The sequence below is a fragment of the Trichosurus vulpecula genome, chromosome 3 (assembly GCF_011100635.1).
Source record: "Trichosurus vulpecula isolate mTriVul1 chromosome 3, mTriVul1.pri, whole genome shotgun sequence".
Classification (NCBI taxonomy): Eukaryota; Metazoa; Chordata; class Mammalia; order Diprotodontia; family Phalangeridae; genus Trichosurus; species Trichosurus vulpecula.
Window position 1 is genome coordinate 395,876,462 of NC_050575.1, and position 22,585 is coordinate 395,899,046.

The window sequence follows — 22,585 nt, forward strand, 5'->3', positions numbered from 1 at the left end:
GATGACTCTGGAAGAGAGAATGAGACTGATGACTTTGTGCACCTCTAACTTAAATGCAATTCCTCCCCCACCCCCCACTCCCGCCCTCCCCCCCACCACACACACATAAACATCACCCTCGGGTGTCATTGATCCTCGTTAAAAACAAAGGACAAATAACAGGGATACTAATGCAGCTGACACAGCAAATTTAACATTTATATAAGAAAGTGAAACTGGAGAATCATAAAAACTTAGAAATTTAGAGATTACCTAAGCCCAACTCTGATTTAGAGAATAATTCCCTTGTACATATCCCCAAGTAGCAGTCATCCAATGCTTCGATTTTGTTGGAGAAGTAAGGGACTACGGGTGTGGTGTGCTACATACACCGTTACGTGCATCAATGTGCTGGATGGTTTTTCATGACTTTTATTTACCCTTCCTTACAAAGGAAGGCTCATTGAGAAGGAGAGAGACAGGGACAGGTTCAAAAATAACTGATGTTAAAAGGCAATAATAAAACTATTAAAATAGATACACAACAAAGCAAAGAAGTACAGGTCACAGGATTACTTGAAAATGAAACTTCATTTTTCAAGGGGATGGCACACGGTTAAGGAGCACTAGACTCAGAGACCTAAATCCATACCACGCCTCAGCTTCTAATTAGATGTGCGACTCATGGCAAGTGTCTGGACCTCAGTTTCCCCATTTAAAGTTGGGTGGGAGAGAAGAGTTTCCTTCCAACTACAACAGCCTCTGATTCTAAATTCTTTAAAAGGGTCAAATGACATGTCCCACCGGGAGACCCAATCAACAGGCATTTTCCCGTGACTATAAACTGACCTCCAGCTCTTTTCATCCCTCTAATTCAGAGCCATCTGCCCAGATTAAAACAAAACAACCCTTCCCTGTCTCCTTCCCACATTCTCTCAACTCCATCCATCTTCTGTGCCATTCAAAACTCCTCATTAATAGATTCCCCTTTTTCCTATACCTCTTCCTCTCACACACTTTTTAATATGCCTATAAAAACCTCACCAGACGACATTATCCTATCCTATAAGTTACCCTATCCACCTATCCTACAGTTAACCAATTAAACTAACACAATAATTCGTTCTCTGTCCTCAAATCCCTTGTTCCAATCAATCAACAAATATTTATTAAGTGCCTCCCATAGTAGTCAGGCATTGCCTTAGGTGCCAAGGATTCAAACATAAAGAATGAAATAATGCCATATAAAAATATACATACATATAAAAACTTATACAGACCAACTGTAAAGTTAATAAATACATGCATATTTATATCTATACACACACACGAGGTAATTAAATACGAGGTATTTGAGAAAGATGGCACTAGTCTATGCTACCAACCCGCAACCCTGGATGACCCCCCAGCATCTCCCTTCTCTAAACCTACTCTAGAGCTCCTGAACACTGATGAAGGAAGTCACAGGAACTGCCAGTCTAGGGCCACTATTTATTAATATTCCCTTAGCACAGCTGGGCCCTTCAACACTGCACAGATCTTTGCTGATGAACTCTCCGCCACACTTCCTTCCCTCAGCAGATGTTCCAGACCTCTTCTTTCTCCTCAAAATCCCTAACACCTCACTCCTCTCAGCAGATGAGCTGACCTCTTTTACCAAGAAAACTGAAGCCATTTGTCATGAGCTTTATCTCCTCTATTCTCCACCTCAAAACCTTTCTGCATCTTCATCTTACTTTAATCCTGGTAGAATATAACATTGGTTATTATGGCTGACATTTACATGGTACTTAAAGGTTTATGAAGCACTTCACATGCCCTTTTTTCTCCTCATTTGAGCCTCACAACAACCCTGTGAAGTAGGTGATGTTATACCCACTTTACAGGTGAGGAAACAGAGACTCATGGCCCATTTTCTTTTTAACACATGGAAAAAAGTTGAGAGGAGTTTGTAGGAGGATGCAGGAACTGTCTTTAAATTTTTGAAGGACTGTTACAAGCTCAAGGTAGTACATCTTAGCAACACTGGAAGGTGACTAAGTAGCATTAGGACCATTTTAGAGTGGAGAAGCACAAAACATGGCTGGGGGTGGCTTCTTACTTTTTACCTTTTTGCATCTTCTGAAAATGTCAATTTCTTCATTGCATGATAAAACCACATTTGTATTCCTCAGTCTAAGATGTCAAAAACTGGAGAAGTGATGGACTCAAGGTGCAAAAGAAAATAAACATTTTCCAGACGTGGCCAATGTGGGAATTTGTTTTGCTTGACAGCATATTTATAACAAGGGTTTTTTCCTTTCCTTTTTTTTTAAGTTGGTGGGGGAGGGAAGGATGGCAGAAAAGAAAGGGCATCTATAGGGTTGACAAAAAGAAAGAAAAGAGGGTCACTGAAGCATTTTTAAAGTACATTGAAGAGGAACAGAAGGGAGGCCAGAAGGAAATAGAGAAACAGGACAGTTTTGAAACTTTGGTGTTGAATTTATTATGTACTTAAAAAGAAAAACAAATACATAACAGATACCCCTAGTTCCAGGTAAAATCTTTTTTAATCTACTTTATAGATAGAAATGTTCATTTTATTTGGTATTTGTTAAGTTCAGAATTAAATATATATATATATATATATATATATACATATATATGTAAGTTTGGGGCTTTTTAAAAAGAAGAAAAAGGACTACTTTTAGGTGTAAAAGCCAATGTTTATTCTTATTTAAGTTCTTCCCCAGGAACAGTCTTACACTTGACTGGAAGACTGAAAACAAGTATTTAATGTTTAGGCTTCGAGGAAGTTATTTTTAGGGGGAACACTAACCAAAAACATTTTATTGGCTAGAACTATTTTGGACTGGAACATAACAGTCAAACCAAAAAATAATTTTAAAAAGCCATCTCACACACCAAATTTTCTAAGGAACAAGACCTCCAAGATGTCATTGGAATAGATTAAGCACAAGATTAAAAATTACCTGTTCACCAGTGGAGGTTTAGGGTGAATATATCCCAAACGGTGGTTTATACCAGTTTGGGGACTTCCATCATTTTCTAGAAAGAGGAGTTTGTAACCTATTTGGCCCCAGGGTCATCAGTGGGGTGAAGCCAGAAAGGGGTTAGGAAGAGAGGGAGAGGGAAGGGAAAGGGGGGAGATGAAGAGGTGCGGGTTCCTAAGAAATGGAAAGAAAGACTGAGACAGAGAGAGATGGAGGCAGAGACTGAACTGAAGCGAGAGTCAGAGGCAGGCAGACCCACAGACAGAGACAGACAGACCCAAAGAGAGACAGATAGACCCACAGACACAGACAGATCCAAAGAGAGACAGACAGACCCACAGTCAGGCAGACCTAGAGACAGGCAGACAAATGCAAAAAGAGACAGACAGACCCACAGTCAAATAGACCCACAGACCCAGAGATATTGTCTCAGACAGACCCACAGAAACAGACAAACCCAAAAAGAGACAGACAGACCCACAGTCAGACCCACAGAGAGACACAGATGCAGAGATACTGTCACAGACAGACCCAAAGAGAGACAGACAGCCCGCCCGCCCGCGGCGGGAAGGGGTGGCGGCCCACGCGGGGAGCTCTGGCCCCCACCCCTCAGGGCCACTTCCTCGTGCCTCCCGGCTGGGGGCGGGGCAGGGGGGGAGGGTTAGAGTCACTCGCCGCTCTGCCCCGCCCCCCTGTCACGCGTGCTCTCGGGCACGAAAAGAGGCCGGAAGGAACCGGGCATTTTGGGGTTTGGAGGGCGGGCTGAGGCGGGGGCGGTGGGGCAGGAATGTGGGGTCTGCGGCTGAACTTGACGGTGAAGCCGAAGGGAGGACCGGAGCCCGGGGACGGACCGGCAGGCCGGATGGGGGGGGGCTCCGAAGGGAGGTCCCGCCTCGGCCCCGCCCTTCGGGGGGAGGAGGAGGAGGAGCCGGCGGCGGCGGCGAGCGGGGATGAGGGAGGCGGGGACGCGGCTCCGGCGGCTCCGGCGGCTCCGGCTGCTCCGGCTTGTGCACGCGCTCCCCCCCCCCCTCCGCTGGCGTGTGCACGAGCGGCGCGCTCCCGCCGCTCGCGTCGCCATCTTTTCCCCCCTCCGTCTGTCTGTCTGCCGCTGGCTTTGTCCGTCTGCAGCGCCGCCCGCAGGATCCCCGCGCACGGCCCGGCCAGAGCCCGCCCGGCCCCGGCCCCGGCCCCGGCCCGGAGAGGCCCCGGCCCTGGCGTGGCCCGAGCCGCGAACCCGGGGTCCATTGTCCGGCGGTCCGTCTGTCTGGCCGGCCGGAGGCGGGGCCCAACGTGGGGGTCTGGAGCCTCCGGTACCGGGTAAAGAAACGCCCCCCCACCCGCCTCCCCCCCCCCCCCGGCCCAGGCTCGGGACGTTCCGGCGTGGGGCAGGAGGGGGAGCCGCCCTCGCCCCCTCCCGAGGCCGTCTGGGCTCGGGTCTGTCTGTCCTTTTGTCTGTCTGAGTCTGGGGTGGGGGAGGGGAGAACTCCCTCCGGCGGGAGGGAAGGAGCGGGGAGGGGGCAGAGACGGTCGCTGAAGCCCCCCTTTTTGTTGGTCTGCCTGCCTCTGAGATGGGGACAGAAGGGCTGCCCCTGCCCTGCCTTCGCCTCCCCAATCTGTTCCTCTTTTTATTGGGCCCCGAGCTTGGGGGGTGCTGAGAATGGGGGGGACCTGCCACCCTGGCCTTTGCCCCGATCGCCGGGGGAGCCCGATGTGTGGGTGCCCGCCGTCTCCTCCTCCCCGCCCCCTTCCCTCTCCCCGTCTGCCCGTCCATCTGTCTCTGGCATGAGAAGGGGCCAGTTCTCTCGCAGCCTCCCTCCGCCTCCCGGGGCCGGGGGCTGGCTGACAAAGGGGTGGCTGTTACCCTGCGAGAAGAGTCACGCAGGCCCGCCGGCCTTGGGGGGCGAGGGAGGGAGAGGGCTCCCACGAAACTTTTTAATTTTCTAAGGTCGCTTTGTTGGCAGAAGGTGCTGGCGGTGGGTTCGTTTAAAGCCCTCTGGAACTTGTCTAATAACCAGTCCTTACCTTTCCTCAAGTTGGGCACAGACTCCGGCCCATGCTGCGCTGCCCAGTCCAAACAGGTGGGCAGGCGGTGGGCAGGAAGGTGTCTCTAACGAGCTCCCCTCTCCTCTGGGATTTCGCAGATAGAATCACCGGATCCAGGCGAGGTGACGGGCTCCATGGGAACAGCCTGAGAACTGGAGGTGAGCAGAGTGCGGTCCTGAAGCGCTTCCATTTCACCCGCTTTTGCTCGTTGAGACTTTGCTGCAACCCAACGCCTGTAGGGCAGCCAGCGGGGAGACTTTGGGCCTTTTGTAAGGAGGACGCCAACCCAGCTGCCAGCCACAGTTAGATGGGGACCGAACTTTTTGGAGGCTGCCTCTGACGCCTGAATCTCTCCGAGGCCTCTTTCTCTTCATCTAACCTTTGTTCAAGAGTCAGCGAGTCACAGAATTTACTTCTTTTTAGTTTGGTTTCAGATCTAGGTGGCGGAACTGAGGCCAAGTTGAAAGCAATGATCCTTGAATTCCTTTCTGATCTTATTAGGTCTTTGCCCGTGTAGGTTACTTTGGACTTTATTATTATTATGTGGACTTTAGGGATCTGTGTGTAGTTAATTTCTTTTGAGGGATGGGGGGAGAAGAGGGTGCTAATCACCCTTCCTGGAACCCCACAGGTTGTTGTGCCCGAGTGATTTGGCCACCAGGGGGAATTAGGAGATGCTAGGGACATGGCAGCATAAAATACGCAGGGGGTGCGCATCTCTCCCTCCTGTTTATCTAGCCCACAATCTGCAGCCTTATCATTAGATCCTTGCCTGACAAAGATGAGCTACAGAGAGGCCCTTCAACCAGAACAGGCCTTTCCTCAAAGAAAATGCTGTGAAAATAATATAATTAATGTTTTTGATGGATTAAAAAACTTGAGATATGATCAAATTCAAAGTTTTCGTTCATTTTACATTTCAGTTTATTAAAACCCTGAGGTCTGAATAAAAGTGAGGAATGTTTTAAATGCCTGTGTTGGGAAACTCCAGGTAGAAGTCACATCGTATAATGATATGGAGCAGCTAACTTACTGGACTTGAGGAATAGGAAGAAAAAAATAAAATTAGTGCTACGGAAAACCTCTCCTTGTGGTAGTAGCACTTTATAATTTTTATTATTGGAGGGATGGGTTTTATTTTTTAACTGATGCTTTAAAAAGATTCTCTTTGCTTAAGGATGATGGAAAAGCTGGTAAAAGCTCTTCCCCATGTCGCTTCTCATGGAGGCCTGTCTTAGCTCTTTGGGGAGGCCTCAAGATCTGCTTTTGGGTCTGGTATAACAAATGGTAAATGCTTCACTGTTTGGAAATATAATTAAACCACTACTGGCTACATATTTAACTTAGAGTAAGCTATATTTGTATATCAAAGGGATAGCTTTGTCGGGGGAGAAGACTAAAAGCCTTAGAAAGGAATCCAATACATGCTTCCCCGCCTTAGGTAGGGTTGAGGCCTGTCCTGGCTCTTTCTTCCAGAGTAAAAGATTCTGAAGAGCCTTCATGCTTTGACTTCTTTTTCCTCCTATAGCAGAAAAGGGGATGAGGGAAAAGGAGTTTCTACAGCCTTTCCTGGATAGGGAACATTTCTCTTCTTTTTAAACTTCCTTCTCTGCCAAATGAATCTTCCAAGTCATGGAGGGTGGATTGAGTCTCGCTGCTGAAGTCATTAGCTTTGGCTCCGCCAGTGGCTCTGCGGGCACAGGGCCATGTGGTGCTCCTTACACTGAGGGCCTTTCTTCCCTTTGGGGAATTAGCACCGTTCGCGTCCGTCCATCCATCCATCGTTACACATGGATCCCTAGACAGAAGTGGTGTTTTCCCATACCATTTTCATTTACAGATGTCCAGGATTTGGGGACCTTTCCTATCCCACAGGGACTGATGCCTTTGTCACCTCTGGGTGAGATAACTACAATGTGAGCTTGACAGCTGCCGGGAAGCTCCAGTTTGTTGCAGTATGCAGTGTTTGACTTCCTGTGGGCGTGTGAAATGTGAGCTCTGATCCCTCTCTGGGCTTCCTGCTTACCTCAGATGCCACTCATGGGGGTAATTTCTTTGGGCCCCAAATCATCCTCGATCAGGGTACCTGTGTATCCTTCACATTGTCCTGTGGCTGCAGTCGAGATCACTTCCCTGCTCATCCTCTAATGGAGTTATGGAGGACCTTTGAGGAGGCCCCTTCCTCCACTGAGTTTTCTGAGGACCTTGGCCCTAGGTTGGAGAATGTGTTCATTTCTGTTTCCTTGTGGGTAATTTCATATCTTGATACATAGGCTCCTTGGCAGCCGGGGTATTTCATGTTATTTTCATGGGGCTATTGTTAAGAATCTTTTACTTTTTAAATTTGTGTGATAGCCAGAGGCAGAAATGCCTAACAGTTATCATTCTCTCTAGGTCTGCACCTTACAAGGAGGCAGGAACGTTTCCAGTGGTGAAGCTGGACAAGGCCAGAACTACGGGGCCAGGGAAACATGTCCCGTCGGAAACAGACCAATCCAAATAAAGTTCACTGTGAGTATGAGAAAAAGGAAGAGGTCTGGAGGAGATGTGTCCTAAGGCTCTTTCTAGTTCTAAGGAGCCTATTATAGGGCCTCTGAAACCTTGGGCCCTAAGGGGTGAAAACAGGCTGGGAAAGGGAACTGAGTTGTCAGCAGGACAGTGGTTAGCATCAGATTTTAATTTGTGGCAGAGCTTGAAGATGACAATGCTGAGGGGAGGGATGCAAGAAGTTTGACCAACAACAATATTGCCTTGAGCATGTATTATGTGCAAGGCCCTAAAATGGACTAAGTCACAGTCCTGACCCTCAGGCAGTTTGTGGCTTAATTGTAGAACTAGGCCACACGTCAAACATGGGCATCAGCTAACTGTTAAAAGGGAGTGGTGCATCCAGTAAGACCTACAGGACTTGGGAGGACTGAGAGAGCCCTGGGGGAATGGGGGCTGGAGAAGATGCCACCAGAAGCATCTGTGAATTGCCCCCCCCAAAGCAGAGGGGTTGAAGAACAAGTAGTGATTAGATCAGGGGAGAGGGGGAGGGAGGGCCAGGCCAAAGCACAGAAGTGGTGTTACTTAGGGGACAGTGACTGGACATGTCGCTCGCAGAGGATTGAAGTCAAGGTTGGGGTTGAGGGTGGGTTTGGCTCTGATCAGGAGGAGCCTCGAATGCCACAGATGAGGAGCCGATTCTACAGGTATCAAATAGCTATTGAAAATCTTTGAGCAGAAGAGTGACCCTGGGCAGAGTGTTGTGTTGGGAAGATTGATCTGTCCACAGTGAGAGGAAGGGAGACTTTCCCATATGATTGCACTGGCAGAGGGAGCTTTGGTGAGGAAACTCATCCCCCAATGCAGGTCAGCACCTTCACAATGTGTAGTCTTGGGGGGGGGGGGGGGCAGCGGGGAAGGGAAGAGAGGAAGCATTTATAGAGTACCTACTATGTGCCTTGTAGGCACTGTGCCAAGTAATTTTTTTTACAATTATGATCTCATTTCATTCTCACAATAACCCAGGAAGGTAGGTGCTATTATTATCCCCATTTTACAGTTGGAGAAACTGAGGCAAACAGGAACTTCAGGCCCAGCACTCTAACCGCTGAGCCACAGGCTGTCTCTGACCAAGTGTCCGAGGCTGGATGGCTCTGACCTTCCTGACTTCTGGGCCAGCTCCCTTCTCCATCCTGCCACACTACCTCCTAGTAGGTAAAACAGATTGAAGAAGAGAGGAGACTTACAAGAGTCCAAGCAAGAAATGGCAGCCTGCCATTGCTACTGAATTGTTTTATATGTGGAGGTACAGTTTGGTGTCCAGGACTGGCCAGAGAGCAAGGAACAGATTTTTAAAAGGAGTTTTCCTCAGTGACTAACACAGGGCTATATGCTCATAGTAAGTACCTGATAAATACCTACTGAATGAAGGGGAAGGTCCCTATATTGCCTGGAGATCCTCCCCCAGAAAATCTGGAGTAATTTGAAAGAGTGACACTCTGTGAGTTGGGGTGACTAGCAGATCTCTGATGTATAGGGGAGAGAGAGGATCCCTGGGTGTGGTGGGTAGAGGAGAGGCTTTGGATGGAAATAGACCTGAAGGAAAGGGATTGGGGCATTCTCAGGAGGAGCGAACACTGATGGAGTCAGGCTTGAGATAGCTTCTGGGGAAGGGATTGAGGTCACAGAGCAGCTGTGCAGTAATTGTGAGCAAATTTTGTATTGAGAGAGAAAAATTGTTAGCATGGGTGGAGGAATTGGAAATTCTCTGGTGTGGAATTTTTCCTGGGAATAGGTGGGTGTGGCTGGTTGAATTAAATGTAGATGAAAGAGAACAGGCAAATTGGTGACAGAGGGGGACAAAGCAACTATAAAAGCAAGAAATGTGGCTGCTTCTCGGAGGGTGGCAAAGGAGCTGGAGAACTGAGTAGCTGTGGCTGGTGTGATCTGGCACAGGGGCTGTGGGCCAGATGCCAGGCAGAGGGGGCAGACGGGCAGGGCAGGGCCAGGCTGGGTCCCAGTGGCCTCTTTAGGTGGATTAGGGGGATTCAGCGTAGATCAACCAAAGGAGTTTCACCTATAGAACTCACCTTGTAGAGAGACTGGTCAGGCTGAATGAAAGAGAGTTAGTAAATAATATGTGGGCAGCATAACACACTGTGGCCTTTAGCCTGGAGACTGAAGTCCATTCCAGTCCCTTCTTGCCTCAGTCAGCCAGATACTGAGAGCCTTGGTATTGGAGGCTGGAGACAGATGCGCAGACAGGCCGTGGGGGAAGGCAGCGCAGTGCATATCTGCAGCTGCCTTCGTGCCACTAGCCAAGCCCAGTGACCTTTGGGTGAGAGGGGAATAACTGGAGCCTGATGTGGGGCATGGCACTCAGAGCCGGCTCCTCTGCAGAGACCTTCCACTCTTGGGCTGAGAGCTGCTCCTGGAGAACAGGCATCTCAAGCGGGGCTGAAAGTCCTGAAGATGGCCAGTGTGGGGAACAGGGAAACCCTCTCAGAGTGTGGATTTGCCTGAATTGATCAAAAGCCAAAAGATCCGGAGATCTGTTCCCCAAGACTCTTTCTTTAACATTTGCAATGGAGCTGGCCCTGACCTGTAGAAGAAGACAGCCTTTTCTCTGGCCTTGGCAATAATGCTGATGGACTACATGTAGATGGTTCTGATGCTTCTGCTTGGCCTGGCTGCCAGGGAGGGGCAGGGTGTTTTGTGGTCCAGTTGGCGGTATTGAATTTGATCCTATATGTCTGCCTCATCTTCTGATAAAGTGATCGGAATGGACTCAAGATCCAGGAGGTAGGAGACGGCTGCAGAAGCTTTGCTTCAAGTTAGAGTTCATCAGCAGAAGAAAGCAACAATGAGGAGGTTTCATTGAGTCTGCATTCCAGGAAAACAGAGCATTGTGTCATGGCCCAAAGCCCCCAAGTAGCACCAGCGCCCTGTAGCCAGACTGCATTTGTTGGCTTGGACTCTGCAGACACTTTGGGGAGGAGGAAGTCAGAGTGTGCTGGGCTTTGTGGGCTGCCCAACTTGTGACATGCATGCCCTCTGCCTCTTTTTTATGCATGCCCTCTGCCTCTTTTTACCTCTTTCTTTCTCCTCCTCCTTAAAACAAATTCTCTAGAGGGACTCCTGAGCTATATCTAGCTCGCTTTTCAAAGAAATGAATATAGAAATTTGGAATGAAAACTTGGAGGAAATCTTAGTGACATGGTAAATGTTAAAAGGGCTAAGATGTTTATCACATCTCCCATTAGTCCTTGACAGCCGCATCGAGAAAGACGGCTGCAAATACATCATCTCCTGCATGCCTCTCAGTGTATTCAGATTGAGCAAACTGCTCAGAAAAAATGAAACTTTCATCTTAAAGAGGGCCTTGCTTTCCTATTGTAAAGTGAGTCAATCAACATTTAGTAAGCACCTACTATGTGTCCAGCACTGTGCTAGGCACTGGGGAAATGAAAAGAGGCAAAAGACAGTCCCTGCCCTCAAAGAGCTTAATCAAAGGGCCTTTACTCTTGAAGCACCAATCACAGTACTGTCCCTTTCATCTGAAGAACACAGTGTGTTTTGCCTTCATTCATTGTTAGTATCCCTTACAGCAGGAAATAGTAAGGCAGAGAGAGGTTAGTCTCCAGGGTTACAGGACTGTTCAGGTGGGAGGAAGTTGGGATGGAACCCCTAACCAGGACTGGGGAACCTGTGGCCTTGAGGCCACGTGTGAATCCAACTTTGGATTCAGTCAAACGGCCAAACTTGAGGACCCAGAGGGCCACGTGGCCTCGAGGTCACAGGTTCCCCACCCCTGCCTTAGACAAAACTTCAACATTTCATGGCTCACTGCTTTTCTTTAGATGTGTTTTTGCTGTCTTATGAAAGCCTAAAATGGCATTTTTTTAGTTACAGTGACTAGTTTTGTAGTACCTGGGTCACAGGAAAAAGAAGTGGAATCCTAAAATCTTTGACTTTATATATAATACATTCTATCCCATACTTCTCAGTTGTCTTTTTTCCTAGCTTGCCAGCATGCCTTTGGTCTTACTTGCCTTGAGTATCAGCTAGTCTCCCAAAGCTTTTGCAGACCAGGACCACAATATCTCCATTTCACAGGCAATAAACAGGTGGGGTTGTGCTAACTTGTTGTGGTCCCCAGATGCCTTTTTCTCAGCTATTAATGGCCAAACAGCCATGGTTGAATAAAATGGTCTTACTGTATTATCTAAAGGAGAAAGAATCAGAATCAGTCTGTCCTGTTTCAAAATGAGGAAATAATCACAGCCAATTCTATAATTATTTATTCCTATAATCTGTCAGATTTCAGCTGTAGCTGGACACACCCTTAAAAAATCCAGTACTTTCATAGAGAAGTGTGGCTTCTTAAAGTAGGACTTAGTGTTTGGATAAGTAGTGCTTTCTTGAAAGTTATTCATAGGTCTACCTTCCTAATATAGAATCTTTTCTATTGTACTTTGCCTGGAAGAGGAGATTTATTTCTTTGCTTATTTATTTATTTTAAATATAGTAAAAGCTCTGAAGAATGGATTCTACCTGGGTTCTTCCTCTAGGTCAGGAGGACCAGAAGATAAATGAGTGTAAGCTTTTCCTGGCAAATTGATACAGAAGGGTGGCAGAATTAATTTATTTAACTAATTGAGAACAGCAGTAAGAGAGTGCTGGAGGAAGAGAAGTTGTGCACTCTTGTCCACTCTGAGAATGCCCTTGGCTCCTGTCTTGTTTCTGTTAGGAATATACCAATGGAGCCCACGTGGTACTAACTAGCTGAACTGTAAAGTTACGTCTCAATTTAGGAAGCCATATGCTTATCCACTCTTTGAAAAGATAACTATAAATGTTTATGGGTTTTTTGGATGTCATGAACCTAACTGGACAGTAGTGACACAGGTGCCATAATTTAATCATACAATTCACAAGCTCCTCATTACTTCAGTTTAGCGACCAGCTAGTATTGGTCATAATGCTACAAAGGTTGTTCTCTGTTTTTCCCAGAAGTCTCGGTTGCTCATGAGTCTAGTGGCCTAGAATTTGTCTTCAGGGTCACACTGGTCTATTGCCACTTGTTTTTGAGCACACACACCCTGCTCTACAGGATGCACAGGCAGAATTTCTTTACCGTGGCCTGATGGGGAGCTGGGCAGCTACATTGCTTTCTTTTTGTAGCTGGGGGGCCTGTGGCGTTATTTCCATGGGGCATCAGATCACTATTTTCATCCTGGTGCTTCTACTTCCCAGCTCAGTGACCTTGAGCTAGTCTCTTTCTCTTGCGGGGTCTTTGCTTCTTCAGCTCTAAAGGCAGGAGACTAGACCATGTGATATCTGGGCTGTAGCAGCCCATGTGCAAGTCAGGTCTTTGGTGTCTTGTGTCGAGGATAGTAGATCTTGCCCTTTTTGTGTTAGGGACTCATGTGACAGTCTAGGGAAGTTTAATATTTCTATGAATAGAGATTTCTAGGTGTACCTTTTCTCTTTTCTTAAAGAATGGAAGCCCCTTGAGTGTGTCTTTGTATCTAGAGGTCCTGACACCTACTTGATGTTCATTGATGCGTGGTTGGTTCTGTTGTACTGCGACTGAGGCCCTGAACCCTCTTCTTACTATGAAGCAGGGACAGGGATCAGTGATGGTGTCAGCTGACAATGTCTGCACAGAAGAGACTCTCTCCCCATCTGCTGTAAGAATTAGTAATCTGATAACAATAATAACTAACAGTCATGATACTTACTATGTGCCAGGCATTGTGCAAAGCACTTTGTAGTTATTGTCTCATTTGCCTTCACAACAATCATGGGAGGTAGGTGATTTTATTGTCCCTGTTTTACAAATAAGAAAGCCAAGGCAGGCAGAGGTTGGTTGCCATGGGTCACACAGTGACTGTCTGAGGCCTGATCTGAACTTGTCTTCCTGACTCCAGGCCAGGCTGCCCCCAGTTGTAGTAATGACTCTAAAGCTTGGAGTCCCTAAGCCCTTTCCATTGTGGTAGGCCAGGCCAGGAGGAGTTAGCATACTACCTCTTCTATCATCGCCCAGGTCATCCTGGTCAGAAAGGGTAGGTCATCCACATGCCTTCTCCATCCAGGGAACATGACTTGGAACCTAAGCTCTGACTTTTTTTTCCTCTTTCCTCTGACAGAAAGAGGCTCCACTTATTGTGAGGAGTTTCCCTGGGGCTTCTTATCTCCCCCTCTCACTGGCTGGGGAATGATGGCTATAGTTTCCATTCTGTCTGAGGTCATGGAAGCCCTAGAAACCCCCAGAGTCTTCCTTCCCCTCCCTGCTGGGCCCGGATGAGGAGCAGAGGGTAGAGAAGTTAACTCCTGGGGAGCCTCAGTCTCTGTAAACAGAAGTCAGTCCACAAGCATTTCTTAAGCACTCAGTCTGTGCCAGACTCGGACCTGAGTGCTAAAGCACCAGGAGGTGGAGCCTGGATTTTGAGGGATCAGTAAGAGAAGGAAGCAACCCCAGCATATGACCAGTATCCTGGGCAGCCCCCTTAGGGCGTGTCAGAGGCTTCAATAATGTTTCAGTCTAAGTGAGTTCAGGGAGCATCCATTGTTGAATTCAAAGTTAATTGACTTTTGGCTGTATTCATTGTGCATTAAGAAGAAACACCAGAGGAAAACGGCTTGGGAGGTGCAAGGTCAGTAGCAAGAGGTGTCACTTGAGGGGATTAGAGAAGCTTCAATCTGTGGGTTAGAGAGTACGTGCTCAGCCAGGAGTTTATGTTCTAGCTTGCTTTGTGCCGGCGCACTTCGATACCATAAAGCATGTATATTAGGAAGCGTTCTGCCCAGACTGAATGTCCTAGCTCTACCCTGATTACTTCCCATTCCCTTGCCTTAAGTTCCCCAGTCATAACAGAAGGTTTGCAAATGAAACTGAAAACAGTTGTTATTTTCACTTGATTCTCTTTGAAATAACTCAAGGCCAGCAGGATGTAAAGGAAGGGAGCATGTAATGTTTTCTAGAGACGTTGGCCACGGAGATCTCAGAGGGCATTTGTTACTGCTCAGGAAGATTAGCTGCTCCCAGAAGCCTAGTAGAGGCAGTAGCCTAACTTGGAGATGCATGATCCTTGCAGCCTGTCTCCTCACATTTGGCCTTCCTTCCAGCCTCCCTGCAGATGTGCTGCCCCAGCTGGTAGCTTGACTATTTTTCATTGTGACCACCAGGGGAACAGGTATTCGCTGGGCTGGAGGAGCAAGCCCGACAGGCGATGATGAAAACTGATTTTCCTGGAGATCTTGGCAATCAGCATCCAGCTATCCAACAACTGAGAGATCAGGCCTCCAGTAGCAGTGAGTTCTGCACCTTCTGGTAATGACTCAGGGCAATGGGGAGAGGAATATCAGAGTGTGTGTGCTGTGGGGGTTGTGCGTGGGGGTGAGGACGAAAGAGACATGAAGTTAGGCTCCCAAAAGGTGCTTTAGTGTATAAGTGGGCATGTGCTTACCTTCCATTAGGACAGATTTGAAATCATATCTCACTCACTGTATGTAGTGCCTGACACAGTGCTAGGCACACATAGATGTTTGGTGTATGTGATACATGTGTGCATAGGAGTAACTCCTGTCCAAACAGGCATGGAGGTGGAGGGGAGAAGTTCCCTGTCTCTGGGGCATCTCTTTCTATTCTGTAATTAATGAAAGGCAGAAGGAGTCTTTGAGAGGCACTGGGTGCATGGGCTGGAGAGCCAGGCTGGAGTCATGGAGGCCTGGGCTCCCACTCTGCCTCTGACCGGCCTGACTTTGTGGCCCTGACACATCACTCACACTGCTGGGGCCTGAGGCATTGCTTGAAAACTAGTCATTGGCATAGTTAAAAGCAGGGGGTGGGAGGGGGTCCTCACGGAATTTCAGGTGGGAAAAATGGGCTATGAATTTAAATGTCTAGTGTGATATAAGATTTATCCTTAGTGAGATCAAATTTGACATCTCCAGGCACAAAAGAAGTCCCTGTTGAAATAGTTTGGATCTAACACTATAATCTAGAGAAGGGGAAGTTGAAAGGATTAATTATGAAAATATCTAACAATGCCCCCAAACACTGACAGAGAGTACCGAGTGGACAAGCTTGTGTCTCTAATAACAGACATGACTAGACATGGTAATATCTAGACAAATCTAATCATTTTGTTATGAAAAACAGATGGCTCTTTCCTTGAGCTTGGAGGGTTTTTTGTTTCAAAAAAGAGAACTCCATTCAGAAAAAAATACATAGTTTCCCTTTTGGCAGGCTTTAAAAAAAGATTAATACAATCACTTGTATCCTATTTTTCATGTAAACTTAGAAATAACCTGCCACCTTTCTCCTTTCCCCCTCCACCAAAAAAGAGCTGGTTATAAAACGCATGCTTATTAAATAAGTGCCTGTCCTTCATTATCAAAGCATAAAGCTTTTGGATAGATAAAGATAGGTACTTCAATTCAGCATAGATAGACAGATAGAGAGATAGATAGAAAGAATGAATTAATCTCAGTTCAAACCCAGCCAATGAGAGGAGCTAATATTAACATGTAGCTTTAGATAAATAATCTCAGATTTACTTGGTAAATTCTAAAGATGATCCACAGACTAGTGGATGGAAGTTAGAGGGACCCACATTTCAGCTCAATATTATAAAATTTTCTAACAGTTCTAAAAATGGAATGGCTACTTCATAAAGGCGCACCTTCAGTTCCACAAGCCTCTTTCCAGCATCGGTGCAGTTTGTGCAGAGCACTACGTCCCAAATGCTGGGACAAGCCGAGCAGAAGCCATCCTTCTATCAGGGATCTGATTTCATCTCAGACAGAGTTGTAATGGGTGACTTTTGCCAAGATTCCAGTAATGGTAGTGCTTGGATCTCTGGTGAGCCAAAGAGGATTAGAGGTACAGGGGATGTAGGCAGAAAGCAAGAAGTGTCATGCCAGTGGAAGTCATTTCTATCACCTATGCCTAGAACCAAGCGAGGCCTGTCCTCTTCTTCTAGGCTGATGGTCAGGCCTGGGAATCAGCCAATAGCTAGGGTTGGGAAGGACCGGGGTCTTACAGTTTGGCTTTGGCTGCTCAGCTTCCTTGGGATGGAGGCCAGGGACTTTTCAGCTGCTTTGGTCTAATCTAATCCATGTTCCTTAGATAACTAAAAGCAAACCAAACATTTTGTCCTTAATTGAAACATGGCCTGTTCTTTACAGTCAGCTCTTCAGGGGTTCACCTGCTTAAGAAATTAGGAAAATTCTGGGTGCAGACCTAAGCTCACACTGCTCCTGGCTGGCAGCCTTGCTGCCATTACTGCAGAGCAGTGAGCAGCATCTTCCCTAAAGTGACCTCATTATCACTGACTGAGTGACCCCTTCCTCTGGTAAAGTCGTCTTCATAGACCAAGGGAAAGAGCCTACTAGTGTCTCTGGAGCTGCCACTGGGAGGGAGGGAGGGAGAGGTGTTGGGGTCCTGAGCTGAGGCAGAGGAGTACCAAATGGGCTGAATGCTTAGAGTCTGTAAGAGGTGTTGGGGGTGAGTGTATGGAACCTGGAGGTGGTGCTGGGGGAGGGAACGGTGTGTGACTTGTGTGGGGAGGTTTGATTGAGAGTGTGAAATGAATGCATGGGGACCCACGGGGGGAGACTGCTTTCCATGGCAGGGCTTGGTGAATAGTCACAAAATGGGGCTCTGTGACCATTTTCCAACACCACCGGCTCCCTGTCCACAGCTCTAGCCACAGGGTACTTCACATGATGTGTGCTGTCCTAGGCATGTCACAGCTATGCCTAATGTGCCTGCAGACACAGCCGTGAATTTGTGTGGCAGGAAGCTTGGGGCTGAGGCCTGATGGAGTCAGACTAAGTGGCTGGTTTGTGTCTTCCAGGCGACAGTGAGGGGGACGAAGAGGAGACCACCCAAGATGAAGTCTCTTCCCACACATCCGAGGAGGATGGCGGGATGGTGAAAGTGAAAAAGGAGTTAGAGAACGCAGAGCAGAGTGTTGGAGGGAATGAGGTGATAGGGGAGCATGAGGCAAGTGACAAAGTGCCCACAGGACCACCCCATCTCTGCCATCCTGCCCTTCACTCGGCATGCCCCCTCCTCTACTCTTCCTTGGCCCTCACCAAATAACAAAACCATCTCTCTCTGACACACTGCCCACCAGTGCCTTCTGCTCCCCTGCTCCCCACCAGGACACCTTTTCACTCCCTAACCGCTGTTCATGCGTGCAAAGGAAACACAAGTATTTGTTAGCCAAGGAGCTCTCTTTTCCAGTTACCTCTTTTAAGGACTGCACCCAAAAACATTCACAGAAGGGTATTACATGGCTACTCCTCTCCCAGAAAACACTTTGGCAGGGAAAGGAGACCAGATATTGTTTACTCCTGCCAGAAGATGTAAGGAGAATGGAAATGGAGACTAACTTGACCATCTTCTCCTCAACTGTTTCTACAGAGAGAAGGAGGATGGGATACAGAGTCATTTTGTTCTTTTCATTTGTGCCCTGGGAAGGGGGTGGGAAGAGGAAGAAATTAGTACTAGACATTGTAGGTTCAGGAACAGCTGAATTGAGCATCCATTTACTTGCCTTTTATCTTTTTAATTAGCTTATGCTTATTTATAGGTCACTGAACATTTGAATTCTGACCCCATGCTTGGCCTCTGTCAGTGTCCCCTTTGCCAGTTGGACTGTGGTAGCCGAGAACAACTCATTGCTCACGTATACCAGGTACACACACACTCTTTTGAACCCTGAGTAATGAATGATTTAACTTCTCTCCAGCCCTAGATGTCATCTTAACCTTTGTCTTTGACTTTGGGTTAATTGCCTTGCTTGGGACTCAGTTCCCTCTTCAGTAAAATGAGGTTAATTTCTGCTCCCTGTTCAATGCATAGCTCTTCGGAGAGAATGAATGGTACATATTGGATGATATGATTTGAGCCCCCAGGTGGAGACACTGGGGAAATTCTCATTATTTCTATTAAAATTATTTAATGAATGTTTCAAACATGAAATAAAAACCAGTATCTGTTAATGATGAATAAAGCTTCACTTTAAAAGAAACAAAAGTAAACTAAATGTTTCTGAAGTATTGGGGAAAATTATAGACCAGGATTAGAGGACAGGGGTGAGACTTGCATATTCTGACCTAGCCCAAGAGTACCTGTACTTTTTATAATAGTTTCTGACAAGATAACCCTCCTGTTTGGTAGCCTAGACTCTACTGTGAAGGTGTTCGCATTGCAAGAATGAGTGTATCTGGAGAATAAACTCTCTCTAGTGATCTTTTCTCCTCCAGAGAGCTCCATAAAGCATAAAGATTTATTCCTACAAGGATTCTAAGAGAAGAGCTTAGAGTCTCCTGTTCAAACAGTAAGAAAAAAGAACTAAGTAATTATTCCTTTGCCCAGTGGGTAATTTACATGGTGATGATGATGGCTTGGAAATGATGTTTGAGAGAGAGTGATTGGTTGAAATGAGGGTTCTCTTTTGCAGCACACTGCAGCAGTGGTGAGTGCCAAGAGTTATGTGTGCCCCGTGTGTGGCCGAGCCCTCAGCTCCCCAGGGTCCCTAGGCCGCCACCTCCTCATCCACTCTGAGGACCAGAGGTCCAACTGTGCAGTATGTGGAGCCCGTTTCACCAGCCATGCCACCTTCAACAGGTCAGCTTTATTCACCTTTCTCCTGTGGGGAACAAGTTGTAGGAAGGTCAGTTTTCCCAGAGCTGCTTCTTGCCAAAATGGAGACAGACAATGCAAACAGAGCTTACTGACCCATGTCCTTTTGGAAATTGAATTGGTAATAGCATATAACAACTTCACTCCTTTTAGTTTAAGGAGTAATTCTATCCCAATTTCACTTTCCCATTTGGTACTACCAACCGGGAAAGGTCTTCAGTAAGAGTCATTCATGGTAACAGATGGGAAGAGAAGTAGCCAGGCCTTTGGAAAGATGGCCAGTGCTTAGGACTTAGCCTCTATCACTTCAGGAATGCTTAAAAACATTAATATGTGATCTTCACAGCCTAGCCCTGTTGGGCTTCATTGTCAGATCTGACCCCTTCCAGAGGCTCTTGATTTTCATCCCAGTCAATGCCAAAGGGAAGAAGAGGGCTGGTGTAGTGCACGGGGCAAGTGTCTTGTCTTCTTTCATTCCTGGGACTGTGATTCAGTGTTTACTGAACTTAGAATTCTGAGAGTTTGACTGATCCACAATAGAGACTTTCAGCCTAGTCAGGAATGACAAGAAGACACGGTTTTTCCCTTTGGTTCTGATTCTTCTTTCACAACATGACTAATGTGTTAATATGTTTAATATGCTCTCCTACAAGTATAGCCTATATTAGATTGCATGCCATTTTGGGGAGGGAAGGAGGAAATTTTAGAACTCAAAATCTTTTAAAAGTGAATGTTGAAAACTAAAAATAAATTAATTAAAAAAAAAAAGAATGACAAGAAATATTCAGAGGAGCCGAAGGGCTTTTTTGGTTTTGGTGGTCACTGTGCATATACAGAAACCATTTGGACTGGTATGTTTGGCCCTCAGGATCCTCCCTCTTCACCTAGACAGTTGGGTGCCATTGGCCTGATGGGAAACAGGGTGACTCTAGGGGTGCTGCATTTCCAAGGATTCAATACAGGACCAGCACCTAAGTCACCCAGGGGACCAGATATTTGACAATCTGAGCCATGCTGAGGGGTCACTGACTATCCTATACTTTTGCTTTTCAGTGAAAAGCTTCCAGAAGTACTGAATATGGAATCTGTACCCCCCAACCACAGTGAAGGCCCCTCCAATGCAGAGGGGAAAGACATTGCCTTCAGTCCCCCTGTGTACCCTGCTGGAATCCTGCTGGTGTGCAACAACTGTGCTGCCTACCGCAAGCTGCTAGAAGCTCAGGCGCCTGGGGTCCGCAAGTGGGCTCTGCGGCGTCAGAACGAGCCTCTAGAGGTTCGGCTGCAGAGGCTGGAACGTGAGCGCACGGCCAAGAAGAGCAGGAGGGACAACGAGACCCCTGAAGAACGGGAAGTGAGGCGCATGCGGGACCGGGAGGCCAAGCGCCTGCAGCGCCTACAGGAGACTGATGAGCAGCGGGCACGCCGCCTGCAGCGGGACCGAGAAGCCATGAGACTTAAACGCGCCAACGAAACTCCGGAGAAGCGGCAGGCCCGGCTTATCCGGGAGCGCGAAGCCAAGCGGCTAAAGCGGCGGCTGGAAAAAATGGACATGATGTTGCGAGCTCAGTTTGGTCAGGACCCCTCTGCCGTGGCAGCCTTGGCAGCCGAGATGAGCTTCTTTCAGCTGCCGGTGGGCAGCGTAGAGCTGGAGAGTCAGCTTCTGGGCAAGGTGGCCTTTGAGGAGCAGAACAGTAGCTCCCTGCACTGACCAAACCAGATCGCACTGGCCAACATGGACCAGTCCTCTGCCTGCCTACAAGCCTTCATCCCCACTGCTGGGGAGGCTCCTGGCTTTGGACCCGGCTTTGCTCATGCCGTGACATGTGCACCGAAGCTTCCCTTGCATGCTGGAGGAGAATGGGGACAAAGAGGTGGCTGGCGTAGGTGGCCCCGGAGGGAGCAGGCACTCCAACTAGATTCCCAAGCCATGGTTGCAGGACATGATTAGTGCTCTGCAAGCTAGGTAAAGCCCCACTTCATGAGGGCAAATAAATTAATTTTATCTTTACTAAGTCCCTTCATGCTTTTATGTCAGCTTAATTCTAGGTTGCTAAGGTGAGCATGCTGGTGTGTTTAAGGGAATCACAGAAGCAGCAGCCTGTTTCCTTGACTCTTTTCTTAAGGAGGGGCTGTGTGTCAAGACCTAGCACTTGGGGTACTGAAAATAAAATAGGAGAACCAACCAGATTTGACCATAAAAGAAAAAGGACCAGTGATTGAGGGATGGCTCACTCTAGTGACCACAATAAAAACTGATAAGACTATCCTGGTGATACTGAGGGCCATTTAACCCTGGCCAATGCCTTCTTTCCACAGTTGGAATACAGAGAGCCTTTTCTTGAGCTAATGGAAAATGTGGGTCAGGTCTGCTGCTACTCCAGGGGAGGAGGTGGTGCTGTGCTGGGCCAAGCGCCAACTGCTGCTCCCAGGCTGTCTTCCACTTGCCAGTGTCTTAATGTATTCTCCCAAGCAGCAGTCCTATTTAGGAATGTGCTTCCCCAAACAGTGGCCATGATAGGTCTCCATTAGTAAGGAACTAAGGCTCCAATCCGTCCCCTGAATAACTTAGAAGAGCTGGGGTTGGAGTACTAAAATCCATCTAGGAAAATACACAGTTAGTTAATGGAGCACCCAAGCCCCCAGTGGTCAGTGCTGAGGCCGAGATGACTCTCCTAACAGAGCTGCCAAGCCAAGGTGCTGAAGTTCGTACAGCAGCACAGAACAAACCCCAAAGCATTCTTGGCTAGCCCCAGAGGGAGTCTGCAGTTCAGATAATTATAGTTTCTTAAGGTCCAAAAGGAAGTGGCCTAGTTTAGTTGTAGTCAGAAGATGAACTCTATGCCAGGAACCTAGACCATTATCTTAGTCTTAACAAGAAAAATGGTTCCTGGAGATGGTTGTCTCTTCCATAATGGAACTGCCTTCAGTGTTCTGCCCAGGGCCACCCCCCCATCACTCCCACCCAGTCCTATTTTTTTACTTCTGCCTTTGGCTTAGAGATAAAGGAATCAGATAGTTACCCTTTTAGTTGATGTTCTCTGCACTTTGAATTATTCTCATTTTACAGATGTGAAAACAGAGGTCAAGATACTAAGACTTCCTAGAATGAGGCAGTGATGTAGTCAAGAACAGACTGCAAACCTGGAGATCAGGGTGTACATCTACCCACCCTCCATCCTGCTCACCTTGGTGCCTGCCGAGAGGCTGCTTGCTCCTAACAGTGTCCTTCTATTAAACAAATCCCCTAAATTATTACTGGTAGCAAGAGTCCATGTCCAAGAGACAGTACTGGTGACTGAGCCTCCCCAAGCCAACGAGAGGCATAGAGGAAAAGAGGAGCAGCAAATACCCCCGTGGGTCCCCCTTCATTGGAACTCATTGAGAGCAGACAACACAGGTTCCAGAACTATGTGCTCAGAGT

General features: G+C 47.4%; 1 protein-coding gene across 5 annotated transcripts; it reads left to right on the plus strand.

Annotated features, from left to right (window-relative positions):
- The first annotated feature begins 4,101 nt into the window (after positions 1-4,101).
- ZNF821 (zinc finger protein 821) lies at positions 4,102-21,176 on the plus strand. 5 transcript variants are annotated; one of them, XM_036748753.1, is made up of 9 exons: positions 4,102-4,289; positions 5,114-5,173; positions 6,856-7,006; positions 7,410-7,526; positions 14,694-14,819; positions 17,369-17,517; positions 18,110-18,214; positions 18,983-19,149; positions 20,218-21,176. In XM_036748753.1, exons 4-9 carry the CDS (start codon positions 7,487-7,489, stop codon positions 20,870-20,872), a joined length of 1,242 nt encoding a protein of 413 aa, XP_036604648.1. In that variant the 5' UTR covers positions 4,102-4,289; positions 5,114-5,173; positions 6,856-7,006; positions 7,410-7,486; the 3' UTR covers positions 20,873-21,176. The 5 variants fall into 5 exon arrangements, with proteins under 5 accessions (XP_036604648.1, XP_036604650.1, XP_036604651.1 ...); XM_036748755.1 differs by having other exon boundaries at positions 6,891-7,006; XM_036748756.1 differs by lacking the exon at positions 6,856-7,006.
- Positions 21,177-22,585: the final 1,409 nt, after the last annotated feature.

Excerpts from the sequence above, each read along its gene's own strand:
- ZNF821 (XM_036748753.1), top strand. The coding sequence starts at position 7,487 with ATGTCCCGTCGGAAACAGACCAATCCAAATAAAGTTCACT. Across the intron at positions 14,820-17,368 it reads AGATCAGGCCTCCAGTAGCA|GCGACAGTGAGGGGGACGAA; the intron begins GTGAGTTCTGCA and ends TGTGTCTTCCAG. Across the intron at positions 17,518-18,109 it reads AGGTGATAGGGGAGCATGAG|GTCACTGAACATTTGAATTC; the intron begins GCAAGTGACAAA and ends GCTTATTTATAG.